The 27,504-nt window shown below is 37.7% G+C and overlaps 1 protein-coding gene across 2 annotated transcripts in view; it reads right to left on the bottom strand.

Moving 5' to 3' along the window:
- Hsdl2 (hydroxysteroid dehydrogenase like 2) overlaps positions 1 to 22,908 on the bottom strand; it is a 66,488-nt gene extending 43,580 nt beyond the window's left edge. Inside the window, exons 1-7 of one of the 2 annotated variants that reach the window (XM_046451219.2) lie at positions 22,777 to 22,801; positions 20,619 to 20,690; positions 8,606 to 8,769; positions 7,601 to 7,699; positions 5,281 to 5,395; positions 2,668 to 2,771; positions 441 to 539 (exon numbers count right to left, since the gene is read on the bottom strand). In XM_046451219.2, coding sequence (XP_046307175.1) covers positions 441 to 539; positions 2,668 to 2,771; positions 5,281 to 5,395; positions 7,601 to 7,699; positions 8,606 to 8,769; positions 20,619 to 20,620 — 583 coding nt within the window. In that variant the 5' untranslated portion in view covers positions 20,621 to 20,690; positions 22,777 to 22,801. Of the gene's footprint in view, positions 1 to 440; positions 540 to 2,667; positions 2,772 to 5,280; positions 5,396 to 7,600; positions 7,700 to 8,605; positions 8,770 to 20,618; positions 20,691 to 22,776 lie in introns of both variants that reach the window. The other variant, XM_046451218.2, reaches the window with a different exon arrangement.
- Positions 22,909 to 27,504: the final 4,596 nt, after the last annotated feature.

Genomic DNA, 27,504 nt, shown 5'->3' with positions numbered 1-27,504 from the left:
GAAAACAAAAGCATAAGAATCTGTAGAATTTAGGAAGATACCAAAGACAAGACAGGGAAGAGGTTAGGGAAGCATAGCTTCTCCTGTTGGCCTTCATGAGAATCTCCACACGGCCCAGTGTTCAGTGTTCCTAACACAGCTTCAGCTGAAGAGTCAGCCATGTAGCCCCAGTCAAAAATGAAAGGTGACAGATTAGGCTCTTATGCTGCAGAATAAAAATTGTTTCCAAGCAGACTGATATTACTGTTGATAGTCTACCCAGGCCCACTCCAAGATGCAGTTCAAGAGTGCCAACAAGAATAGGGCTGGGGGTGCAGCTCAGTGGTTCAGAGCTTGCCTAGGGCATCCAAGGGTGAGGTTCTGGGTTCAATCCCCAGCACCAGGGGAAAGGGGGACAATAAATGCAAATCTAATAAAGGTACCTTTAAACAAGTACATACCTGTTCTAGGCCATAAGGCATTGACTGCAATTTCACCTCTAAATTCTTCTGCCATTCCAAGTACACACATAGACATACCATATTTAGCAATGGTATAAGCTGCAAACAAACCACAAATAATAATAATGTAATTCAGAAACAAATTAATTTGTGAGTATACATAACCAAATTATTTCTGTTACTATTTTCTCTCTGAAAGATTGATCTATCTCCATTCCCCCCACTACCCCAGTACTACTGGGGACCTTGTGCATACTAGGCTAGCATTCTACCACTGAACTATATTCCATAACTCCCTGATATATTTTTGAGAATTTTTTTTCAATAATATTAAAAGATACAAAATACAGTTTTTAATGTGCTAAGTTTTGAATAACAGTTTTTATGGAACTAGTTGAGCAGAGATGAACCCGTTTTAAATATTTCCATCCTAATATTTGATTAAAAGAAAAGATGAATAAACTTTTGTTTTTCTTAATATTATAGGAATAAATTGCATTACTACTTCTTAATTTGTTTTTTTTCTTTTTAAAAAACAAAGGTGATTATTATTTTTTAAATATTTTTTTTAGTTATTGATGGACCTTTATTTTATTCATTTATTTATATGTGGTGCTGAGAATTGAACCCAGAGCCTCACACATGTGGGACAAGCGCTCTACCACTGAGCCACAACCCCAACCCCAAAGGTGATTATTTAAAGAGAAACCACAAACCATTAAACAAGAACATGAGCTGGGGGTATGGCCCAGTAGTTGAGTATGTACTTAGTACGTGAAAGGCCCCAGGTTTGATCTTCAGTACCACAAAAAATAAATATTAATAATAACAAAAAGTTGCAAATTCACTTAATTGATTAAAGCAGAACTTCTTTTGTTTTGTTTTAGGGGTTCCCATCTCAAGTGCCTTTCCAAATGTTAGTGAATTCTACTGCAACATGAACCAAGTATTTGACATAATGATCTTAAAACAGGCACATACTATACATAAATCTTGTTACTTAGCATATTCACCTAAAATCATTAAATCAACTTTATCTATCTATCTATCTGCAGTACTAGGGATTGAGCCCAGAGGTGCTTTACCACTGAACTACATCCCCAGCCCTTTTAATTTTTTATCTTGATATATAAATTCTCACTGAGCTGCCCAGGCTCACTTTGAAATTGTGATCCTCCTGCCTCAGCCTCCCAGGTCACTAGTCTTACAGGCATGCATCACCATGTCCAGTGATTAATAAAAAATTGTTGAGAGCCATTGCCAAGTAGGTATGACGCATAGCATGACCCAGGTCATTTGCAGTGACACTGCATGAAAGGTGACCTTGCTCAAGGACCAGGGTGGATCCAGGTTTAGGGTGTATCCTGTTGGGATTAGGGAGTATCCCGCTCCTTGGGTTTAGGGTGGTTCCAGGTTTAAGGTGTACCCTGCTGGGAATAGGGCGTATCCTGCTGCCTCAGGCGACCTGCTCCTTGAGTTCCCCCCCCCTTGAGTTCCCGTTGAGTTCTCGCGGGATTCAGAGCCCAGTGGAGTGGAAGTGTGGATTTTGCCCAGAACGTGCATGTAGAGTGCCGGGTGACAGTTCGGGAATAAAGAATTGCTGTTTGAATCTACAAGGCTGTGAGTGGCTCGTGATTTTGTGCCCAGCCAGAGTGTGGCAAAAAATCTTAAAACTATACCTTTATTTTTGTGTATTTAATCAACTTATTAAAGGAAAAATTACATACAGTAAAACATACCCCCTGGGATGTGAAAGTTTCCTGGGATAATAAAAATCCATATGTTGGGCTGGGGTTGTAGCTCAGTGGTTCAGTGTTTGCCTAGCAAGTGTAAGGCACTGGGTTCGATCCTCAGCACCACATAAAAATAAATAAATAAAATAAAGGTATTGTGTCCATCTACAACTAAAAATATAAAACAACAACAACAAAAAAGAAATCCATATCTTGATTTGGGTAATGGTTATACAGGTATATACATAATCAAAACTCACTGAACCACTAAGATCTGTGCACTTTCTTGAATGTATGTTATACTTCAATTTTTTAAATTATAAATTTCTAACATTATAGATAAATGATTACTAATCTACTTTCCAAAATGCTACCTATTGATTTGGGACAGAAAATTTACCACTGAGTACTATGTACAGGTTATGATTACATAATAAATACACTGACTTAATTCAAAACAAATCAGTAAACCATCCCCTGACCCTACTACCTACCACAGTGCTGTTTGAACCACATTGGATTTAGGTTCAGTGGTGGACTGAGATTGAGGATATGAGCAATTTTACTCTTTTTCAAAAAGGGAATACATGCTTTAGATCTGGAAAGTAGAAGCAAACACAAGTCAAGTTAATCGCTTTCTCACAACTTCTGCACTTTTTAGAGAAACTCAACTTGCTTAGTTTTCTATAGTTTTCTAGAAAGAAGATAGAAAAGCAACTAATTTTCATGCTTTGAAACTTTACGGAATAGCCTGAGTACATAATCTGCTTGACGAAAAAAAAATCTTTGATACATTAGTTTTATGTCCAGCTAAGATTATCCTCAACCCCAACTGTGCTAAATTCTCCCTCCCCAGCACACACACTTTTACAGAAACAGTTAATGTACTTTTCAGTTGCCACTGTGGTAAAGAACATGGGTATTCAGCTGGGTGTATAATCCCAGCTACTCTGGAGGCTAAAATAAAAGGATTACAAACTCAAGGCCAGCCTCAGCAATTTAGCAAGACCTTGTCTCAAGATTAACAATAAAAAGGGCTGGGGGGAAAACTCAAGTTTAAAAAAGAAGAAACAACAACATGGGTGTTGCTCAAGTCAGACGGTCCTGGGTTCAAATTCTGCTTCTGCCCCTTCCCAAATGACATAGCATTCTAATTTTTTTTCCCAAGGGGCACTCTACCACTGAGCCACATCCCCAGCCTTTTTTTGTATTTTATTTAGAGACAGAGTCTCACTGAGTTGCCTAGTGCCTTGCTTTTTGCTGAGGCTGGCTTTGAACTCATGATCATCCTGCCTCAGTCTCCTGAGCCTCTAGGATTACAGGCATGGGCCACCACACCCAGGATATTCTAATTTTTAGTTTTCCTCTATAAATGTTGGTAACACCCACCACAGTCATGACAATCTGGAACTGAACAAAGGATTAAACTTTAAGTAGTAAGTTACAATTGAAAGGACACTCACAGAGTCCACGCAAAGTCCAAAGACTATGCCTCATACCAGAATCTCACAAGAGATTTACTGTCAGTAGCACAAGGCAAACCAACAACGCTGTCCCTCCAAGGAGAGCAACAGCATGTTGGCCCTCACAGAGCAGCTTTATAGCCCGCAAGAGGAATTTCATAAGCTGCTTTATAGCCCGCAAGAGGAATTTCTTAAGTTGCATCATAAGCTGGGGTGGGGTTGACTGTTTAGCAGGCGCATGTTAAGCAGCATTGCCCCAGAATCAAAACTTTGGAACCTCTAGATAAAATGGTTCCTGACCTAAAATGGCAAATCTGATGCCAATATTGATCTGATGCCAGTAAAATCATCTTATAGCTAAACAATATATTAAGCTTAATTATTATATAGCTTTATTTCATATTCAAGTCATGCTATATTTTCAAACCTGGTCCATTCTTCTTCCAAGTCGTTTTAAAAAAAAACTTCTAAATGTTCGAAATGTACAATACTCTTATTCCCAACTGCAACATCTTGTTAAATTTACAAACCAAATACAATCAACATGACTAAAGGGTTTTGTTAGGCCGGTTTGAGGTGCCTAAGGGGATAAAGCACCAGGCAACCTGTGGGCCAGAAAGAACAACCAATCAGGCACCGACAGATAGGCAGTGATGGTGCCTCATAACCACCTGTCAATCGGCGGGGTCTCTTGACCAATCCTGGAAGGACACAGATCCCCCAACCAACCCCAGGAGGACAAGCAACTCTAAAAACCTCCCTTTCCTGTCTCAAGCCCTCCCTTCCTGCCCTAAGCCCAATAAAATTCCAAACTGGCTGAGCCTGGGCAAGACTCTCTGAGACCCGCTCTGTTGGACTGGCGGGTCTCATCAGGGATCGAATCTCAATAAAGCCTTGTTCAGCAGCTTTTAATCTGCCTCCTTTTGATCACTGGTGCCTGACGTTACAGGTTTTTGTACATACGGTTTTTCATTTCATTTCTTCTTCTTTTGTGTGTGTGTGTGTGGTACTAGGGATTGATCCCAGGGCCACAAGCTAGGCAAGTGCTCTACCACTGAGCTACATCCCCAGTCCCCATTTTTTGTTATTGTTATTTTTTTTTTTTTAGACAGGGTCTTACTAAGTAGCTGAGTGAAGCCATGAACTTGCAATCCTCCTGCCTCAGCCTCCCAAGAAGCTGGCATTAATAGGCATAAGGTACTTCACTTTTATGGGGTAAAGTGAGGAGGGGGAAAGAATATTATACCCTATTTTCATCAAATCATCAATAGAAACCAACTAAATCTATTCCAGACTATATCTTATACTCACAGGAAAGAATGCATTTCATTTACACTGTAAACATGAGCTTTCCCTTGATCTGTGAGACAAAACCTTTCCATCTTCCCCTTGCAGGCCTGGCACTTATTAGCATTAATCCTGTATCAAGTACATTTTTCACATCAACAAGCCCTGTCTTTTATATTATATGAAATCTCTTAGAACCACACTTACAATACTACTATCTTCAGCTTAATAAAATAGTAAAATGTATCTGCTAGCTTAAAACTATATTGCTAATTCAGTTCACATCAGTTTGTGACGAGGTAAATTCTTTGAGAAAACACTGTGACTCTCCCCCCACAACTTTTCCTTGTGACTCACGTGAGGTAGGTGCCTCTGGTGTTCACACTCATCATCAAGTCCACTCTCTTTGTAGGTGTTTCCAATGTGTTGGTCAAGCTAATAGCACTGGCATTATTCACCAAAATGTCAATTCCTGTTTCCAAAATAATCAGTTTCATTTTAATGGAAGGGACACTTTATCACACACATGCACACACGGCACACAAATAAAAGCATTTACTCTACATTGTTGAACTCTTGGTTGATTCACAAATATCACTTTTAGATAATAAGATTCAGTAGCTGTTTCAAAATAGCACCACATGGGGCTGGGGTCATAGGTCAGTGGTACAACACTTGCCTCGCATTTATGAGGCACTGGGTTTGATCCTCAGCACCACATAAAAAAATAAATAAATAAAGTTATTAAAAAAAAAAAAAAAACAGCACCACATGATTTGTAGCAGTACAATGGAAATACAGGCAATCACCAGCACTCCATGGAAAATTCTAGGAGGCTTAGTCCTCAATGGTTTATAGCTTCCGTCCTACTTGTTCTTTTACCTCCTGGTCTTCCCTCCCTGTCTCCATGAATCCTAAGTCAAATTCTTCTCTGGCATGTCTCCAAGGCCTGTGCCCCTACCAAGTACACTAGTCTCCCTTTCCCCCAAGACCCTATTTTTAAGGCAAGGGCTTCTTTCTGTTCTTGAAACTGGGAAGAGAAAGACTTTAAGTTTCAATCCCATAAAAAGGATCAAAATGGATCAATTTTGTTTTAGTGACTCATATACACACATAAGTAATAACTAGCTGGGTGCAGTGACAATACAAATTTGAGGACAGCCTCAGCAATTTAGTGACACCATAAGCAACTGAGTGAGACTGTCTCAAAATAAAAAATAAACAGTGCTGTGCATGTGGCTCAATGGTCAAGCACCCGTGGGTTCAATCCCCAGGGCCAAAAAAAAAAACACAAATCTTTAACTGATTTCTGTATACTGTATCTAGTTCTATATACTCTATCCAGTTTCTACTATGTATCATTTATAGTTATATGCTTAATGAAATAATACCAAATAAAAATGGCAAAATATAAAATATGTCAAATATTTTCCTTTGTTTCCACATGTTCTTTGTTATTCTTTTTTAAAGTTCACTTAATGACTGTTGCACAATATGAATGAACTTAATGCTACTGAACTATATATTTAAAAATGGTCAGAATGGAAAATTTTGTCTTTTGCCACAATTTTTAAAAATTAAAAAAAATGAATGCAAAAAAAGGAGAGGACAGTTAATATTCCATAAAGTAGGAATACTACAATTTCTACTTCTTGGGTTAGACAGCTTCTAAGAACATCTTTTATTATTCTGCTAACTTTTCCAATCCCCTTTCTCAAAACATGTGGAAAACTATTTAAATAAGATCATTAAATTCACTAAAATACTTTAGTCATAAGCACCCTTTCTTCATAGATAGTAACATTATAAAATTTGGGTCATATTCTCATTTCTCAATTTCCATACACTTCAGTACCAATTTCTGTTACTATTTTTTTTCTTTCTTTCTCACTTTTTTTTTTTTTAATAGTATTGGGGATTAAACCGATCAGTGTTTCACCACTGAGCTGCATTCCCAGCCTTTTTTATTTTTTATTTGGAGATAAGGTCTTGCTAAGTTGCCAAGACTGGCATCAAACTTGTGATCCTCTTGCCTCCCAGCCTTCCATTAGTCACCTGGTAGGCATCTTGGTTATCAAATTGACTGTCCCGGTATCACAATGCTTATGTATTAGGAATCCTTATTTTACTTAACAATGGCCCTAAAATGTAAAAGTAGTGATGGTGGCATTTCAGATAAGCAACAGAAAAGCCACAAAGTGCTTTAAGTAAGAAGGTGAAAGTTCTCAAGGAAATAAAAATTTCATCATGTTGAGGCTGCTAAGAACTACAGTAAGAATGAATCTTCTACAGATGACACTGTGAAGAAGGAAAAAGGAATGTGGGCTAGTTATGCTAATGTGCTTGGGTGAGTTATACACCTCAAAGTTCAGGCTATGAAAGGGAGAAACCACAGTCAGACAACTTATTATAATCATATTATTATCACTGCTCTATTTTATTATTGATTATTGTTGTTAATCTCTTACTGACCTAATTTACAACTGAACTTTATCATATTGTATGTATAGGAAAAAACACAGAATTTATAGGGCTCAGTTATTATCCATGGTTTTGGGCATCCACTGGGTGTTCTGATACTATCTACACTTTATCAATATCCAATAATCATCCACTGGGTGTTATTATACCTATATTTTATCAATAGTCAATAATTACTTCTGAATTAAGGCACTACCTCCAAATTTCTCAACCGCTTTCTCCACTGCGTCGTTGATTTGCTGTTCATCTCTCACGTCAACGACACATGGCAAGGCTCTCCCTCCAGCTGCTTCAACTACAAAGGGCAAACAGAAAAGCATCAGCACACTCAAATACTGTATACCTTCCATTCTGATATAACCATCCAAAGAAAAAAGTACCCTATTTTCAGAAAATCAATATAACTTACTACAGTGTTATAACCACTAGTGACTCTACCACTCAGTAGGACAGACTGACTAACCACATCCAGCTTCACACTAGCTAGGCCAACTCTATTAAAAAAAAAAAAAGGAAGGCAATTTAAAAAAACTTTTAACATGGAAAATTTCACAAAGTACACAAAAATAACAGGCTAGTTTAAAGAATTATCATTAATATATCACCTATCTTCAACATTGCTTCTGTTTTGCCAGTTTATCTTCCCCTTCCCTTGTTTTGTTTGTTTGTACTTTAAAATAATCCCAGCATCATCTCACTCATAAGCACTTCCTGCTCATTTTCTCCAACATAACCAACAATGCTATAATCTTGATCAGCAAAACTGGACTTGAATATTTAAGCCTTTTCTACTGCTACTTTTCTCCTGCTACAACAGAGAATAAGAGTTTTTTTTAAATAATCACACCATCCCCCACTCAGATGGTCTCCTCTCCAATTTCACTCCATCATCCCCTCCCATTCAAGAATTATTGCCTGGTGGGGAGGAGGGTGCTGGGGATGAAACCCAGGGCCACCCATATGGTAGGCAACTGCCCTACCACTGAGCTACATCCCCAGCCCTGAGACATGATTTTTAACTGAAATCTCTCATATGGCTTAGACGTGCTAGAGAAGAAAAACAGTCAAAACTCCTGCTTTCAGGTAACAAAATAAATATTTCCTTAAACAGATAAAATTATCTTTAGGGTATTTTTCAAATAGCTTATACTATAGAGACCACTGTGAGGGCACTTCATGAAATGGCGACTGTCATACTCACTTTCTTCAGCAGCAGTATAGATTGTGCCTGAAAGTTTGGGGTGTGACTGGGTAGTCTTTGCAGCAATGACAATATTCGCTCCATCCTTTGCTGCTTTCAATGCAATAGCTTTGCCGATGCCACGGCTTGCACCTGTGATAAAAACTGTACATCCTGCTAGCTTCCTACAACAGAAAATGTGACCTTGTTAGAAAGTGCAATATTTTATTACTAACCAGTATCAGGAGCTCATGCATATTTTCATAATATACATATTTCCTCTTCTGTGAAATTTTCTCTAAGCCCCTGCTGCCCATCTGATAGCTAATAACTCTGCTATACCCCCACTGCATAATGACTTATAAATTATTTATGACAACTGCAGTCTTACTGTGGTTTGGCAAACAAAATCTGCTCAAAGTAAATTTTAATGAGAAATTAATAAAATACTATACACAAACATGCATTATTTCACAAAAAGAAGTATTAACAAGGCTTATTTTTCAATGGTAGAATTATGCATAAATTTCATCAAGTTCTTTGTATTCTCTAATACTTTTCAAATTTTCTACAATGAATACATAACAAAGAAACTATGTAAAACAAATAATGGTTCAGTGGATGTTCATAGTAGTGGAAACAGCCCTAATGTCTATCAACTAATGAATAGATAAACAATGTAGCATATATCCATACAATAAAAGAAAATAAAATGCTTACATAAATGCTACCATAACATGAATGAATCAAATGCATTTTGCCAAGTGAAAAATGTAGTCACAAAGGACCACATGTGTTAGGACTGCATTTTGTATCCAGAATAGACAAGTCTATGGAAACACAAGATCAGGGGCTACCTAGAGCTGAGAGTAGGAGGGTTGGGAGTTGAGAGCTGAAAGTGAGTGGAAAAGTTTTTGTTTTATGGTACTAGGAATTACACCCAAGGCCGCACATATGCTAGGAAAGGACTCCACCACTGATCTACAACCCCAACCCTTTTTATTTTCTTTTGCACAGGGTCTGGCTAAATTGCATCCTCCTTGCCTCAGTAGGTGGAATTATAGGCATGAATCATCACACACTCAGTTATTAAAAGGTTTTTAAATTGACTGTGGTGATTTTAGTAAATATACTAAAAGCCACTGAACTACATATTTAAAACAGGTGAAATGTTTGGTGTGAAGCACATCTTAGTAAAGCTGTTAACCAACCAACCTAGAGCACAGTGCAGGGCACATGCCTGTAATCATGGTTACTAAGAAGGCTGAGGCAGGAGGACCACAAATTTAAGGCAAGATGACAACTTGGCAAGACTGTGTCTCAAAAAAAAAAAAAAATGGGATCGGGGCATCATAGTTCAGTGGGAGAGCACCCCTGGGTTCAATCTCCAGTATCAACAACCAAAGAGCCCCTAGAGGGCTCTAAAAGAGCTAAGTATTGATCAGAAATACTCTGAATGCATTGACAGTTCCTATGTCCACTTCATTCTTCACATCCTTCTATCTTACATTCCTAGTTGTTAGTGAGAAGGAAACATCTAAAATAAAGTAGGATGACAAAGAGGGAAACCTACCTTCTTGTTTGCTTTCTAAGGGCAAATAACCCAGCTTGCCTAAAGATAAAGGTGAAGAGAAGACAGCAAAAGTACAATGGCAAAGAAAAAAGTGGTCATGGACAGGCAAGCATGTTAACAAAAGAAGGTATGGCTCCTGCCAAGCCCTGGAGGGTGGCTTGCACTCCTCAAGTAGGACAGCAGAGGTGAAAGGAGGAGAGGTTTTTAAATAAGGAATAACTATTTGATGAGAGGAAAGCAGAAAATGGGAGAAGGCAAAGGTAGAGACAGTTTCTGGTAAAATACAGCAAATATACAAAAAACACGTAAAGTGAATGTGCAAAGCTAAAAGAACAAAATGAAAATGAATGGTGGCATAACCAAGAAAAAAATATTGCCACCACCCTAGAAGCCAACTGTCTTGTTTCTCTCCACTCTATCCTCCTTCCTTCTCCCACCCCACAAAGTAAAAACTACCTTAAATATTATCATTCTTCCCTGTTGTTGTTGTTTTTGTAATCATTTCTACTATCTGTGTATCAATCTCTTAACCAAGGGTCGGCAAATTATGGCCCACAAGCCAAATCTGACCACTGCCTATGTATGTCTGATCAAAGTTGAGAAAGTTTTTTTACAGATGAATATTTGTGATCAATTTGATAGAGCACTACCTTGAATACCAACTAAGAAAAACATTATCTCCCTGTTATTGACTGAATTATGTTCCCCCAAAAGACACGATGAAGTCCTAGACTCCAGTACCTCAGAATATGATCTTATTTGAAAACAGAATTGTTGCAGATAGAACTAGCTAAGATGAAGTCTTACTAGAGTAGGGTGTCCCTAATGCAATTATTCCTGGTGTCCTCCTAAGAAGAAAGGAGACTATGTGAAGACAGCCACATGCCATGTTGTCAACACCATATGATTGGAGGGATACAGCTGCTAGAGGGGGATTACCCCTGACTGCTGGCACCATCAAAAGCTAGGAAGACACGACCAAGGATTCTACTCAGCATTTCAGAAGGAACAGAGCCCTGCTGACACATGACTTCACACTTCATGCTTCCAGAACAATGAGAGAATAAATTTATTTCAAGGGCCTGGGGTTATAGCTCAGCAGTAGAGTACTTGCCTAGCATGTGTGAGCCCCTGCGCTTAATCCTCAGCACCACATAAAAATAAATTTAAAAAATAATGATATTGTGTCCATCTACAACTAAAAAATAAATATTTTTTAAAAAATTTGTTTCAAGGGCTGGGGATGTGGCTCAAGCGGTAGCGCGATCGCCTGGCATGCGCGGGGCACTGGGTTCGATCATCAGCACCATATAAAACAAAATAAAGATGTTGTGTCCACCGAAAACTGAAAAATAAATATTAAAAAAAAATTTTTGTTTCAAGCTACCCAGTTTGTGGTAGCAGCTCTAGGAAACTATTATACCACACTACCATCCCAAAAATAGAATTCCATTTTCCCTATTAGTAGATCTTGTGAAAAAAAAAATGGAAATTGATATGTATATCTACATAAAGCCAAATATTTACTGTCTGGTACTTCTCAGAAAAGTTCTGCCTAACCATTGTTTAAACAACACACTGTTTAGGTTTTGTCTAATTTTGAACTTTATATAATAGATTCATATATATATATATATATATATATATATATATATATATATATATATATATGTTATTCTGAGATTTGCTTCTTTCAAACACTGGAGATTTAACCATGTTGATGCAAGTGACTATAATTTTTATTTTTATCAACTTATGAGAGTCCACATATGAACTATAAATTTTTTATTTATCCTGCTGCATATGGCCTTGGTGGAGGGTATTTTCCAGGTATTTTGTTGTTTGGCAGTATGAACAATGCTGTGATAAATACTGTTGAACCTATCTTCAGTCACACATGCAAGGGTTTCCCTAGAGCACATATCTATTAGTGTAACTGCTAGTTTAAAGGATATTGTTATGAATCAAAGATAACCACAAATTCTTTGACATTCCTTCCATCAAGAAAAGGATTACATTTTCCCCTCCCTTTGAGTTTGGGTTAGCCTATGGCTTTTGTTGACTAAATGAATGTGACAGAAGCAACACTCTTGAACTTCCAAACCATAAAATGGTGGGCAGCTTCTACTTTCTCTTAGAAGCCAGATGCCATGCTGCTAGTGAGTAGATTAACAAATGATGAGAGGCCATGTGGAGAGACACCCTCCAGAGTGTCTCTCCACATGGCCTCTCATCATTTGTTGATGCTACTTAAGATATTTTAGCAAAGTTACCAGCTAGATGCAGCCATATGTATGCACTACATGGAGAAGAACCCAGGCAACCCAAAGAACTGTGAAAAATAAGTTGGTTTTGCCAGGCATGGTGGTGCACATAATCTCAGCAATCCTAGAGGTTGAGGCTTGAGTACTACAAGTTCAAGGCCAGCCTGAGCAACTTATTGAGATACTGTCTCAAAATAAAATTAAAACAAAACACGGGCAAGGGTTGTGGCTCAGTGGTCTGGTGCTTGCCTAGCATGCCTGAGGCACTGGGTTCGATCCCCAGAACCATGTAAAAATAAAAAATAAAGGTATTATGCCCATATACAATTAAAAAATTAAAACAAAACAAAAAAGGAGCTGGGGATTGCAGCCCAGTGGGAGAGTACTTGCCTAGCATTTACACAATGCTCTAAGTTAATTCCCTATTACCTTAAAAAAAAGTTGTTTTAAAACACTAAAATTTGGAGTCATTCGTTACATGGCAATAGATAAATATACACTGAAGTTCAAGCAATACCAAAGTTCAAGCAATTTCTAAAGTGGTTAATTTTCTACTAGCAGTGTATGAGATGACAGTCCACACAACCCCCCCATCCTGCCCCAAGCACTTGGTAATGTCAGTCATTTAATTTTTTTTTTTTTTTGCTAATCTGGTAATATGAAATGCTGGTTTAAATTTACATTTCCCTGACTACTAATGAGGTTGAACATATTTTCATATTAATGGTCACTTAATGTTCCTTCTCCCAAGAAATTCCTAATAATTTGTTCTTCTATTTTTCTACATGGTTATTTTTCTTCTTATTGACTCATAAAGTCTATAAATTATATACATTCAAATATCTTCTCACTGTGGCTTGCTTTTTCACTATCTTTATATCTTTCGATGAAGAGAAATTCTTCATTTTTCATATAGCAGAATTTATGAACATTTACTTTTCATGGCCAATGCTTTTAGGGTAAGAAATTCTTCCTTACCTACAAGCATATAAAGCTTCCACATGTTTTATGGTTTGCCTTTTAAAGTTTTAAAGTTTAGGAAGCCAATCTATTTCTTCCCATGTATGATTAACCAACTGTCTAAAACTGAAAAACCTATCTTTCCTACAGTCTTCAATGTCAGCTTTATTAACTCCATAAATTTATACACCTGCTCCTAAACTCTCTATTCTGTCCACTGGTCTACAGAGACCACACTGTCTTAATTATAATAGCTTTATTATTCTTGATAACTGATAGGGCAAAAAATTCCATTTGTTCTTCTTCAGGGGTTTCTTGGCTATACTTGGACCTCTGCTTTTTCACACATATTTTATCTATCTACACAGCAAAATTAGTTGGGATTTTGATAGAAATTATATTAAATTTATAACTCAGTTTGGTAAGAATTTGTGTCTTCGTAACTGTTTTACAATCCATGAACATGGTATCACTCTCCATTTATTTAGGTTTTTAATGTTTTTTCATATAACTATATAATTCTCTTTTTTAAAAAAAAAAAAAAAACTTTTTTTTTTAGTTGTAGTTGGACATGATACTTTTATTTTATTTATTTATTTTTATGTGGTGCTGAGGATTGAACCCAGTGCCTCACATGTGCTAGGTGAGCGCTCTACTGCTAAGTCACAGTCCCAGCCCCATATAATTGTATAATTTTCTACAGAAAAGTATTACTCATTTTTTACTGACTTTATTCTTGGGTACTCCATTGTTTTTAACTTTTTTTCAAGTTTGTATTTGTAAATAATTTCAAACTTAAAGTTGTAAGAATAATATGAAGAATACACAAATATCTTTCACCCAGATTAGTAGTTGAACCTCATTGCTTTGTCATTTGTACTCCTGCTCATCCTCACTCTTGTCCTTCCATAGATCTTATTTTTTCCAATCCACTTAAGAGTAAGATGAATACATCAGGGCCTATCTTTTTATATATCCACAGTAGAGTTAACAACCTTAGTATACATAACATTAACACAATAACTACTTATATCTAATAAAACATCAGTATTTTAATTTTGTCAATGGACCCAACAATGCCCTAGAGCATTTTTTGCCCTCAAATACAGGACCCAGGTGAAGATCAGACTATTCCTTTACTTGTCATATCTCTTTCATCTCCTTTAATCTAGAACATTTTTGCAGCCTCTTGTCTTTTATAATATTGACCCTTTGAAAAATACAGTCCCAATTCCTTTTAATTTTTAAGAATTTTTTTAGTTGTTGATGGACCTTTATTTATTTATATGTAGTACTGAGAATCAAACCCAGTGCCTCGCACATGCTAGGCAAGCGCTCTACCACTGAGCCACAACCCCAAACACCCCCGTTACTTTTTTTTTTTGGTACCAGGGATTGAAACTAAGGATGCTCAACCACTGAGCCACATCCACAACCCTCTTTGTATTTTATTTAGAGACAAGGTATCGCTGAGTTGCTTAGGACAACTTTGTGATCCTTTTGTCTCAGCCTCCTTAAGTTGCTGAGGCTGGCTTTAAACTCACAATCCTCCTGCTTCAGCTTCCCAAGCCACTGGGATTGGAGGCATGTGCCACTGCACCTGCACTCCTCCATTCCTTTAAAAAAAAAAAAAATAGAATGAATCTCATTTTATTTTTATATTTATTTTTTAGTTGGACACAATATCTTTATTTATTTATCTTTAAGTGGTACTATGGATCGAACCCAGGGCCTCGCACATGCTAGGCAAGTGCTCTACCTCTGAGCCACACCTTAGCCCCTGTATCTTTTAGATTCATCTGGTATTTCCTCATTATCAGAGCCAGGCTATACATTCCCAGCCAGAATATGCAATACTATTTTCTTCAGTGTATCAGATCAGGAAGTACACAGTATCTACCTGGTCTTACTGGTAATGTTAATTTTTATCATCCAACCAATATTATCAGATTTCTCCACTGTATAGTTACTAATATTCCTTTGCAACAAAAAACAACCAGTGTAAAGACAAAGATCACTTTTGTCAGGCACAGTGGTATATGCCTGTAATCCAGCTGCTGGGGAGGCTGAGACAAGAGGGTCACAAGTTTTAGGTCAGCCTCAGCAGCAACTTAGAGTGACCCTAAGCAACTTAGTGAGACCCTCCTCAAAATAAAAAATAAAAAGGGATGGAGATGTAGCTCAGTGGTAAAAGTGCTCCTGAGTCCAATCCTCAGTGCCAAAAAAGAAAAAGGAAAAAAAAAAAAAGACAAAGACCACAGCTGGGGTTGTAGCTCAGTGGTAGAGCACTTGCCTAGCTTGTATGAGGCACTGGGTTCAATCCTCAGCACCACATAAAAATAAATAAACAAAATAAAGGTACAAAAAAAAAAAAAGACTAAGACCATTTTTAATTATTTATTATAAAAATAGTACAATCAGTTTATTTCCTGAACAATTATCAAAAGTTTGAAAGCAATTATCAGAAAACAAATCCCAAAGGTCATATAATTTCACATAAGAATACTTTAGGGGCTGGGGTTGTGGCTCAGCGGTGGAGCGCTCACCTAGCATGTTCGAGGACCTGGGTTCAGTCCTCAGCACCACATAAGAAATAAAATAAAATAAAGGTATTGTGTCCATCTACAACTAAAAAATAAATGTTAAAAAAAGAATACTTTAGTATTTACTTTTCTGATAAACACTTTTGATATAACATGATTATTATGCTTATGAAAATAAGTAATCCCTCAATACCATCCAGTATCTGTCCATATTTAAACTTTTATAATGTTCTCAATAATGTCTTTTTACAGTTGGTCTGATCAAATCAGGATCCATTAAGGCTCTCACATTGCATTTGTCATATCTTATAAATCTCAATCTGTACTAGTTCCCCTTCCATCCTATAAACCATTATTTGCTGAAAGATATAGATCATTTGTTTTATAGTAGAGTCCCTACTCAGGATTTTGAATTTTATACTTTTATAAATGTACTATATTTCTATATTTCTTACAGATTTTTGTTATGTATAGAAATTTAAATTATTTTTCTTCATTGACTTTTAGATCCTAAAATAGTCAAATTCTTATTAATTCTGATAATTTAGTTATACATTATTTTAGTTTTCTATGTAGGATGATATCATCTACAAATAATGGCAACAATGTTTATTTCATTGCAATCCATATACTTCTTACTTTTTTAAATATTTATTTTTTAGTTATAGATGGTCACAATATCTTTATTTTATTTTTATGTGGTGCTGAGGATTGAACCCAGTGCCTCACACATGGTAGGCGAGCGCTCTACCCATGAGCCACAACCCCAGTCCATATACGTCTTCTTTATGTCTTATTACTTCAATTAGAAGTTTCCTTGGGCTGGGGATGTGGCTCAAGCGGTAGCGCGCTCGCCTGGCATGCGTGCGGCCCGGGTTCGATCCTCAGCACCACATACAAAGATGTTGTGTCTGCCAAATACTAAAAAATAAATATTAAAAAAAAAAAAAAAAAAAAAAAGTTCTCTCTCTCTACCTCTATCTCTCTCACTCTCTCTTAAAAAAAAAAAAAAAAAAAAAAAAAAAAAGAAGTTTCCAGATGGAAAGTCTGAGATGCAAGAAGATATGAAAACCAAAGATATGGTAAATAAGTATAGAATCTAAAGATTTTAATAATAAAATAATGATTGTAAGGTTAAAAAAGACAAAATTAAAATATATTGTTGAGAGTATATGCTTAGTATGCATAAGACCCTGGGTTCAATGCCCAGTACAGTCCAAAAATCAAAAGCCTAAGATAAACACTTGAGATCTAAGAATCCCAGGCCTTGATAGTTTCAGTAATAAGAACATGATGCTGACAGAAATGACTCTAAAAGAAAAAGGACAATGGCCCTGTGGGCCAAGTTGGAAACTACAAAAAGAATTTCTAGGATCTCTCACTCCTATCAAAGGGAAGAGGAGTAAGAATCCTATCCATTCTTCTGTTAAGGAGTCAGAGCAAGGAGAGAGAGGTATGTAGCATAAGATACAATAGTCTTCCAATAACTATGCCAATGCCAGTAATAAGTCTACTAAGCAGAATTCAAGATTTCTTTGCGCATCTTTTTGCCTTTAGCTCAAATCCCTTTAAAATGTAAAGACAGGCTGGGGATGTGGCTCAAGCGGTAGCGCGCTCGCCTGGCATGCGTGCGGCCCGGGTTCGATCCTCAGAACCACATACAAACAAAGATGTTGTGCCCGCCGATAATTAAAATAAATAAATAAATATTAAAAAAATAAAAAAAAAATAAAATGTAAAGACAGATCATACATCAAAAATTATGAGAGTATGGCAATTTGTAAATCAATGGATGTGTAACTGATGTGAATCTGCAATCTGTGTATGGGGTGAAGGTGGGAGTTCATAACCCACTTGAATCAAAGTGTGGAATATGATATGTCAAGAAATTTGTAATGTTTTGAACAACCCACAATAAAAAATTAAAAAAAAAAAAAAATTATGAGAATTGGGGCTGGGGTTGTGGCTCAGCGGTAGAGTACTTAGCTAGCATGTGCAAGGCCCTGGGTTTGAGCCTTAGCACCATATAAAAATAAATAAATAAAATTAAGATATTGTGTCTAACAACAACTAAAAAATAATATTTTTTAAAAAAATTATAAGAATTTGTTGTTTTCCTTGTATGTTTATGTGTTAAGTTTGATATGTAGCTAAGTTTGTTTATTTTTTAATTCAATTTTAGTTTTTCTGTCCCCTCATCTTTGATAAGGGATATTGTAAAATATGTACATGGTTTAAAAGTCAAAATCTTGTACTAGAGGGAAAGGGAGGGAGAAAGGGAATTGCATGGAAAATGGAAGGAGACCCTCATCTTTATACAGAATACATATATGACAATGTGAGGAAAAAAAAGTGTTGTCACATTAGATTGGGCAGAGAAAAGTGATGGGAGGAGAGGGGAGGGGAAGGGGGGGATGGAAAGACAGCAGAATAAAATAGAAATTGTTATTGCTGCATGTATATACGTAACTGCATGACCAATGTGATTCTGCAACCTGTACACTCAGAAAAATGAGAAATTATATCCCATCTGATTCAAATGTATGATATGTCAAGATCATTGTACTGTCATGTGTAACTAATTAAAACAAATTAAAAAATTATTTTAAAAAATCTTATACTAATATACACTCAAAGAAGTCTGGAGGTTACATGCTTCACTGATTTCTGGTTGATCCTTTCTGTATTTATTTTTCCAGAAATATGCAAACAGACACACACACACACAATATATATATGACATATATATATATATATATATATATATATATATATATATATATGACATTTTACATCTGCATATGTAATATTCCCTTTTCCATATATAAAAAGTAGTATACACAGATTATTAAATTGATTTAATGTAAATATTCACATGAAAATATCCCAACTATTGCTTTAAAAGGCCCATCCCTTTGCCCAGGATAGAGCTGGACTGCTTCCCACTAGGATAAAGGGCTTCTCCTCCTCACCCAGAGCCAGATGGCACTGGAAGCAAGAAAGTCAAAGGCAGCTAGACTGGTACTACAGGAAGGATCTCCTCCAGCTCCAAAGCATTAGAACCAGAATGTTAATGACAAGAGCACCTCAGAGAAAGAGTCCACATTTCTCAAATACCATCGGTAGGTAGCTAAAACTTGCAAATGTAGAGATAACCTACACCTCAACTTACTAAAATTCTCTGACATCTGAAAATCAGGATAAATGTGAAGAAATTTTTAACCATTTTTAAAAAGGAAAATGATTTGTTTGGTTTTGTTTTTGTTTAATTTTACACACACACACACATTTAGTTATCAGTGGACGTTTATTTTATTAATTTATTTATATGTGGTGTTGAGAATCAAACCCAGTACCTCACATGTGCTAGGCAAGTGCTATACCACTGAGCCACAACCCCAGCCCCTTGATTTTGGTTTTGAGACAGGGTCTTGCTATGTTGCCCAGGCTTGTCTCAAACTCTTAGGCTCAAGTGACCTCCTGCCTCAGCTTATCAAATAGCTGGGACTATGACCATGCACACCACACCCAGAAAAAAAAAAGTTTTTAATTAAAAAAAAAAAAAACTATTCAAACTATTTTAAAGTTCGTTTGAAAAAATAAAGACCCAAGAATAATCAGGAAATTTTTGAAAAAAAATATTTCCAAATGAGGCAAGATCTAGCTTTTCTCAATATTAACATATTTTATAAAACTAGAGTAATTAAGTGGTTTGATACCATTGCATGAACAGAAAGACCACTATAACAGAACATAAAGTCCAGAAATAGATCCCTATACATACAAGAATTTCACATGTGATAGTAGTAGAATTTCTGACATAAGGAAAAGGATTAACTATTAGGTCAAAGCTGCTGAAACAAATGGAGGGCTATCAGAACCAAAATGAAGTGGACTTCCTCCGTGCCAAAATTAATCTCAAATGGATGAAAAACTCTGAACATGGGAAGCCATCCTACTTTCCTGACTGTAAGTTCCAGTTTTTAGGTGCTAGAAGGACTTTTCCACTCTTGAATTCATAAATTCAACTTGAACATTCCTTCTTCAGCAACTCCTCCAGTTCTAATAAAACAGTCTTACTTTTTAAAAATCTGAATGCAAAATATACACATATAAATGCTATAAAATGTAAAATATTTATAAAAATATAAAAATAAGGTTGGGGAGTAGCTCAGGGATAGAGCACTTACCTAGCATATATGAAGCCTTAGATTTGATCCCTTTCAAACACACACAAATAAATTTTTTTAAAGTAGAAAACCAGGGGCTGGGGTTGTGGCTAAGTGGTAGCATACTTGCCTAGCATGCCTGAGGCACTGGGTTTGATTTTCAGCACCACATACAAATAAAATAAAGGTCCATCGACAACTAAAAAATACTTTAAAAAAAAGTAGAGAACCATAAAAATACTATAACAATAATTTAAAGTATGTGTGTGTGTGTGTGTGTGTGTATAAGCATGGTGTACCATCATCCCTAAAGAAAAGAGAGACAATAAAGCATCTTGTTGCTGAATGCCCCCTTTCTGTCCAAAAAATTTAGGGAACAATGACAGTAAACCTGAGCCAGAAAGTCCAAATACATCATATATCTTGTAAGACACTGGTTTTCTCTTATGCACACTAGAAATTCAAATTGAACATTTACTAGTATTATATGAAGAAAGTGTTATATGTAGAAAGCTAGTTTCTTACATGTTCACCAGAACAGTTGCTCCTTGATATGCTGGTCATGTATGCAAGCTAATGCTGATGATATCACTGCTTCTGCAACCAAACATACAAAACAAAACCTCTCTAAGTGGGAATGGGTGCCATACTAAGAACACTGGAAAAGATATGTGTCATCTGTCCAGCTGGCTGCCACTGAGGGAAAGTAGACACTGCTTGCAAAGCACTGCGAAGGACAGAAGAGCTACCAGTTCAGTCTGTTGTCACTGAACTCTTGGAGCAGTCACTGATCACTCGTAAGCTTTCCCCAATAAATCACGTCTTGGACGCTGTCTCTGTGCAGTTTCTTTGGCCTAGCACAACTGGGCTGTGGATGTGACACACGGCCTTTGAGCTTGTTCCAAAAACACAAAAGCCTTAAAAGATTAATAGTTCTGACTTCATAAAAACACATTTCTTCATGTTAAACAAATAACATAATCAAACCTAAGACACAATTTTAAAAAACTGAGAAAGTATTTGTAACACATATGATAAAGAATAAATTTTTAAAATATGCAAGCGCTCGAAGATCAATCAAAAATCTCACTGGGCAAGCCAGTCATTAAAAAGATACACAGTTGGCTTTAAACCACGGCTTCTCAACCTCTGCACTATTGACATTTTGGACTAGATAATGTTTTGTTTTAGAACTGTCTGTGCACTGTAAGATGTTTGTCTGCAGCTAGTTGACTCCACTCACTAGATGCCATTAGAATCTCCCCACAATTATGACAATCAAAAATCTCAGATATTACCAAATAGCCTCTGGGAGTCAAAAAGCTCCATGGTTTATATTTATAAGGAGATCCTCATCCTCACTAGTGATGAAACAAATACAAAATTGAAGTATCATGAGGAGCCATTTTTTCCTCTAATTAGATTTTCATTATCAAATATTTTGTTCTGACCAAATTCAACAGGTTGGATTAGAAAACATCATTCATCATTTGGGTATGCAACCCTTTTGGAGGCAAATATCTATGCTTCTTGTAACAATGATCAAAATTGATTCCACAATTTCGCCTCCAGGAATTTATCCTAGAGATATGCTCAAAAACACACACACTCACTGTGCAAACAGAATTCAGGGTTAATCATGGAAGCAAAGATGGAATAACAACAACAACAAGAAAAAAAAAAAGCGCAAAGGATCTGGTATCCAAAAAATAGGGCACAAGTTAACTAAATAAAGGTAAAACTATGTAATACATTATGCAATCATTAAAAAGAGGAGGAAGACCTGCAGGTACTTTAAAAATGTCTATATATCCCAAGGCATGTTAAGTAAAAGAAGCAAAGCCAAAATGGAGTTTGCTACTATTTTTTTCAAATAAGTGTCCCTGTTTGGATGGTATACAAAATAGTTTATAAACCCCTATAATGGAAAGATCAGAAACTAACAGAGACGATTTAAAAGATTCTTCTTTACTTCACACCTTTTTGAACTATTACAGCCTTTTGGCTATGTACCTGTTTCACGATAATACAGAATGTATCGGTTGTCATTCAGCTGGAAGTAATCAGACTGCACAGAAACAAAGTAGAATGGTATTTGCCAGGGGCTTCAGGGAAAAGGAAAACTGGGAGGCACTGTTTAATGCGCACAGTTTCTGTTTTTGAGAGATGAAAAGTTCTGGAGATCAGTTGCACAACAGGTGAACATACCTAACACTACCAAACGGTACACTTAAAATGGCAAATTTTGTTATATGTTATCTCGCTTAAAACTTTGAAAAAAAAATCACTGCCAAAAGATATTTAAAGATCATTTAAGTATCCCAATCATCTTATAACTCTAAAATCAAATGTTCCAAACAAGTGGAAACACCAAGGTCACTAGCTTGTTCCAGTGACCTTTCACCTAGAATTTTCAGGCATTCGGCTAGTCCCACGTAACTGCTTCTAAACCCAAGGTAGGGTTAAGTAGTGGGAAAACCACTCAAGACTCTTTACCTGAGGAAGAGGATTTTACACGGAGGCCCCCTGTAGTACACAACTTGGGGTTACTTTCCACGCACTACTGCAGGTCCTAAGGACCCAACGCCCAGCACCTTCACTGGCCCGGGCGATTCGCAGCTACCCCACCGCGCCATGCACTCACCCAGCCCGATCTCTCCCCGCACTGTCCCCAGCCCCTTACCCGGTGTTGGGTAACATGACTTCCGCAGACCTGAAGAGGTGGCGGCAGCTGCTAGCCGGGAGCACTAGGCGCAACTTCAATGCGCATTGAGCTCCTCAAAGGCCCCGCCCCCGAGGCCCCGCCCCCGAGGCCCGCAGGGGATGGGCGCTCGAAGAAGGCGGAGATCGCTGAGTGCGCCTGCGCACGCAGGGGGCCGCCGGAGCTCCGCGTTTGTGCCTGTCCCGCGCTCAGCCAGGGCCCTGGAAACCTGCTCTCTGCGCAAGCGCCTTGATAGGCACCTCCGCCCCGCCCCTCTTCCGGAGTTCTACGGGACAATGGACCTCTGCCCGCGTCTGCCGTTCGGGGTGCGTCAGTAGCTACTCACGTCCTTGCTGGCGCCTGGGGTTTTTTCTAGAGCCAGTTTCGGGCCAGGCGAGTGACTGGTCGGCTGGGGACCCTGAGCTCTAGGGACTACCTGGGGTGCTTTGGCTCTCGACCTTTCAGTTCCACCTTTTCTCTCCACCCCATCCTCCCGGCCCGCCGCGGTCTCGGATGCCCCCTTTAGCAATGCTTTCTTTCGGTCGGCAGAAATGCACTTTGGGGCAGAAGCCAGCAAGCGTCGCCTTTCCACTCGCCCACCCAGTGTGGATAAAGCCTTCCTGATCTTACTCGTCTGTGGATAGCCTGTGGTGAGAGGGCAGTTTCTGGAACAGAGATCTTTTCAGAAGTCGCGCTAAAGAATTCATACTAAATCTCTGCAGCAAAAGCCAAATTTGGAGAAGGAAAGTTTTCCTCCTAGAATAAGGTCAATTCTGGGATTCGGTTTTCCTTTGGGAAGTTAAGCCTGGAAGTAACTCAGCCACCCTAAGTGAACCAAAGGCCATGGCATATTTGAAATGAAGAAATTGTTTTGTATTTTGTAGGGGTAGACAGAACGCTAAGGAGATTGATATAGGACGCCTACTTAAGGAAGCTATCTCGCTATGGGGTATGTAACTGCCCCGTGTATTGTAGGCCTGTAATGGCTCTGTTTACTCACGTATGTCACCTGCCCAACCTGTCAGTCTCTTATAGGTATTTCAACTTGTGATCCATTATATGGTTCTTCGAGACTTGAGGAATTTACTTATTCAGCAAATATTAGCCCCTACCACGCACAAGTCACTTGAGATACAGGACAAGATCTCCGTGTAGGGGCTGGGGATGTGGCTCAAGCAGTAGCGCGCTCGCCTGGCATGCGTGCGGCCAGGGTTCTATCCTCAGCACCACATACAAACAAAGATGTTGTGTCCGCCGAGAACTAAAATAAATAAATATTAAAAAAAAAAAAAGATCTCCGTGTATATGTGGGAGGAGATCTATCCTAAAAGTGTCTTAGAGAGAGAGAGTTATAAAGACGGTTGAAAAGATGAACTGTCCACTAACTCTTGGGAGCTTTTGCTGAAGGGTATGTATAGAGTGGCATCTCTTGCATAACGTCTAAAAAACTCCCTCCTTTTTGAAAGCACGTATGTCCTTGGTCTTTTAGATTCCACTTCCTTGAGTGGTGTGCTTCTATTTCCATTTGTTAAATAAAAGGAGAGTTCAGCTAAGTGGCAAAACTAAAAACCTTAGCCAACTTTTCAGTCATAATGTTGCTATTTTGTGAAACTGAACACCTGTGCTTATGCTGTTTTTTATACTTTTGTAGAAGATAAATTTATTCCTAAATTATTAGAGGTAGTTTAAATTTAATCCATTGTATTCAATATTTTGCCTAGTGTTAAAGTATGATTTTGAGTTATCTATGAGCTCCTACACTATTACATTGATAAACCTAGTATTTGATTAATATTAGAGGAGGTAGGTGGGATTGAGGAAGAGGAGGACTTGTGAACATTATTAGATCTGGTTTTAAAAGATGAATGATTTTGGCTTAGAATGAACAATGTAGAAAGTGTTCTGGCTACAATGTGAAGAATAGCTTGGGAATAGATGGCACAGAAGCTCATAATAATGTAATAAGAAAAGTGAAAGGTAACCTGACCTAAAGCAGTAAGAGTGGAAATGGAAAGAGAGGCTTAAGAACCGACCTGATTTAACTAATGATTGGATGTGGTGTCAAACATGACTGCTGGATTTCTAGTGTAAACTCCTGGGAGGACAGTGGTACCACAACCAAGATTGGGGATACTGGAGCAGAAATCCTGCAGCAGACCACTATTGTGCTTTCATCCACAGGAAACATTTAGCTATGTTAATCTTGCAGTGACATATAGTCATGAGATTGAGTCAATAAGATGTCAGCAGAAGTGAGTTAAGCAATGTCTATTGCTTGCCTCAGCTTTCCATCCTCCTTCCTGTAGGTTGGGACATAGATATGGACTTCAGTCAGTCTTCATGCAAATGAAGACAAAACCCTAAGACAGTGGTCCTCAAACTTTACCATAAATCAGAATCACACTGTGGGGGGCTGGGGTTGTGGTTCAGTGTAGCACTCTTGCCTCACACATGTGAGGCACTGGGTTTGATCCTCAGCACCACATAAAAATAAATAAATTAAATAAAGGTATTGTGTCCATCTAAAAATAATAATAAAAAAACACACTGTGCACAAGAAGGTAGTTTCTTGAAAAATTAAAAATAGCTAGACACAGGAAAATGTGCCTGTAATCTCAAAGACTCAGGAGGCTGAGTTAGGAGGATCACAAGTTTGAGATTAATCTTCCCAACTTAGCAAAACCAAAGAAAATGTAAAAGAAAAATCACCACATGATCCTGCACTTCCTCTTCTGTGCATAGACCCCAAGGAAAAACCAAAGAGAGATTTGCATACCCATTTTTGTAGCAGCATTCTTCAAAATAGATTACAAGTGTCCCTTGAATGAATGCATAAACTAAATGTGGAATATCCAATGTAATATTAACTCACCCTTAAAGAAAATCGTGGCTTATGTGACAACATGGATAAACCTTGAAAACATGTAAAGTTAAATCAGCCATAAAGGGCAAATACTAAATACTTCGATTTATAGGAGGGATATACAGTAGTCAAATTCAAAGAGACAGAAAGTAGAAAGGTGGTTTTGTCTGGAGCCAGTAGGAGGGGGCATGACAGAGTTTCAGTTTTAGAAGATGAAAAACGTTTTGGAGACAGATGGAGATGGATGTGTAATTGTTGTACACAGTGTGAGTGTACTTACTGCCACTGACCTGTATACTTAAGAAATGGTAGAGTGCTTGCCTAGCATGCACAAGGCCCTGGCTTCCATCCCTGCACTACCAAAAAAAAAAAAAAAAAAGTTAACGATGGTAAATTTTGCCATTATTTTTTCAAAATAAAAAAAAATGCTGGCATATTGGTATATTCCTGTAATTTCAGCTATTTGGGAGGCTGAGGTAGTACAATTAACCAGCCTAGGCAATTTAGCGAGACCCTGTCTCAAAATGAAAATTTAAAACAAGGACTGTGGATGGCGCTGGAGTCATAGCACAGTGGTAGAGCACTTGCCTAGCATGTGTGAGGTACTGGGTTAGATTCTCAGCACCCCATATAAATAAATAAAGATTCATTGAAAACTAAAAAAAAAAAAAAAAAAGGACTGTGGATATACCTCAGGTGGAGATCACTTGCCTAACATGTACAAGTCTTAGGTTCATTGTCAAAGGAGTAAAAAAGGAAGTGCTGGTTTCAACTATGATGTTTCTGATTCAGTAGAACTGCAATATTTGCTGAAAATTTGCTGTTGTTACTCATCCAGGGAAGATACTTTGAAAACAACTGCCTTAGGGTATGACAGAGAAACAATGTGGAAGGCACCTGGGTCCCTGCATGATCCTCAAAGGACAGAGTTGCCTTTTCAACCTGGACCATATACCAACCTCCATACCATTATGAGAGAAAGAAATAAACTGCATTTTTAAAATTATTGTATTGCTTTTTTATTGCCTCTAAACTTGTAATTTAATTAGTATAAACCCATTGCAATGGAAAATGACCATCTCAAACTCAACGTATTCAGAATTGCTATCAGACACTCAAATGAAGATGTTGGTGAGCAACTTTGAGCAAGCACATCATTTATTAAAGCTGGAAATAATACATTTCATAGCCTTTACCTTATAGGTTTCAAAGATATGTGTATGAAAGTCACCAGCACATGTTCCCTTGATTGCCATAACACATTACACCACAAACTTGGTGGCTTAAAATAGCAGAAAGTTGCTGGGCATGGTGGCACATACCTGTAATCCCAGCAACTCAGGAGGCTAAGGCAGGAGGATTGTTAGTTCAAAGCCAGCCTCAGAAATTTAGCAAGGCCCTAAGCAACTTAATGAGACCCTGTCTCTAAATAAAAAATATGTAAAATAAGAAAGGGCTGGGCTGGGGATATAGCTCAGTTAGTAGAGCGCTTCTCTCACATGTACAAGGCTCTGGATTCAATCCCCACTACCACAAAAAAAAAAAAAAAAAAAGGGCTGGGCATGTGGCTCAATGGTTAAGTGGCTCTTGGTTCAAGCCTGGATACCAAAACAAGAAAAAAAAATAGTAGAAAGTTACTCTTTCACAGTTTTGGAGCCAAGAGTCTGAAATTAGTTTCACTGGGCTATAATCAAAGTGTCAGCAAGCCTACAATCCTAACTGGAAGCTTTAGAAGAGAATCCATTTATTGCCTCTTCCAGTTTCTACTGGCTTGGTGACTACCAGCATTGTTTGGCTTCTGACTGCATCACACCAACATTCAAGGCCTACATCTTCAAATCTCTCTG

Source organism: Marmota monax, unplaced genomic scaffold, assembly GCF_021218885.2.
Source record: "Marmota monax isolate L192 unplaced genomic scaffold, Marmota_monax_Labrador192_F-V1.1 WCK01_AAM20220418_F8-fsc00020, whole genome shotgun sequence".
NCBI classification, from domain to species: Eukaryota; Metazoa; Chordata; class Mammalia; order Rodentia; family Sciuridae; genus Marmota; species Marmota monax.
The sequence above is the reverse complement of the archived record's forward strand: the minus strand, read 5'-3'. Positions and strand labels throughout refer to the sequence as shown.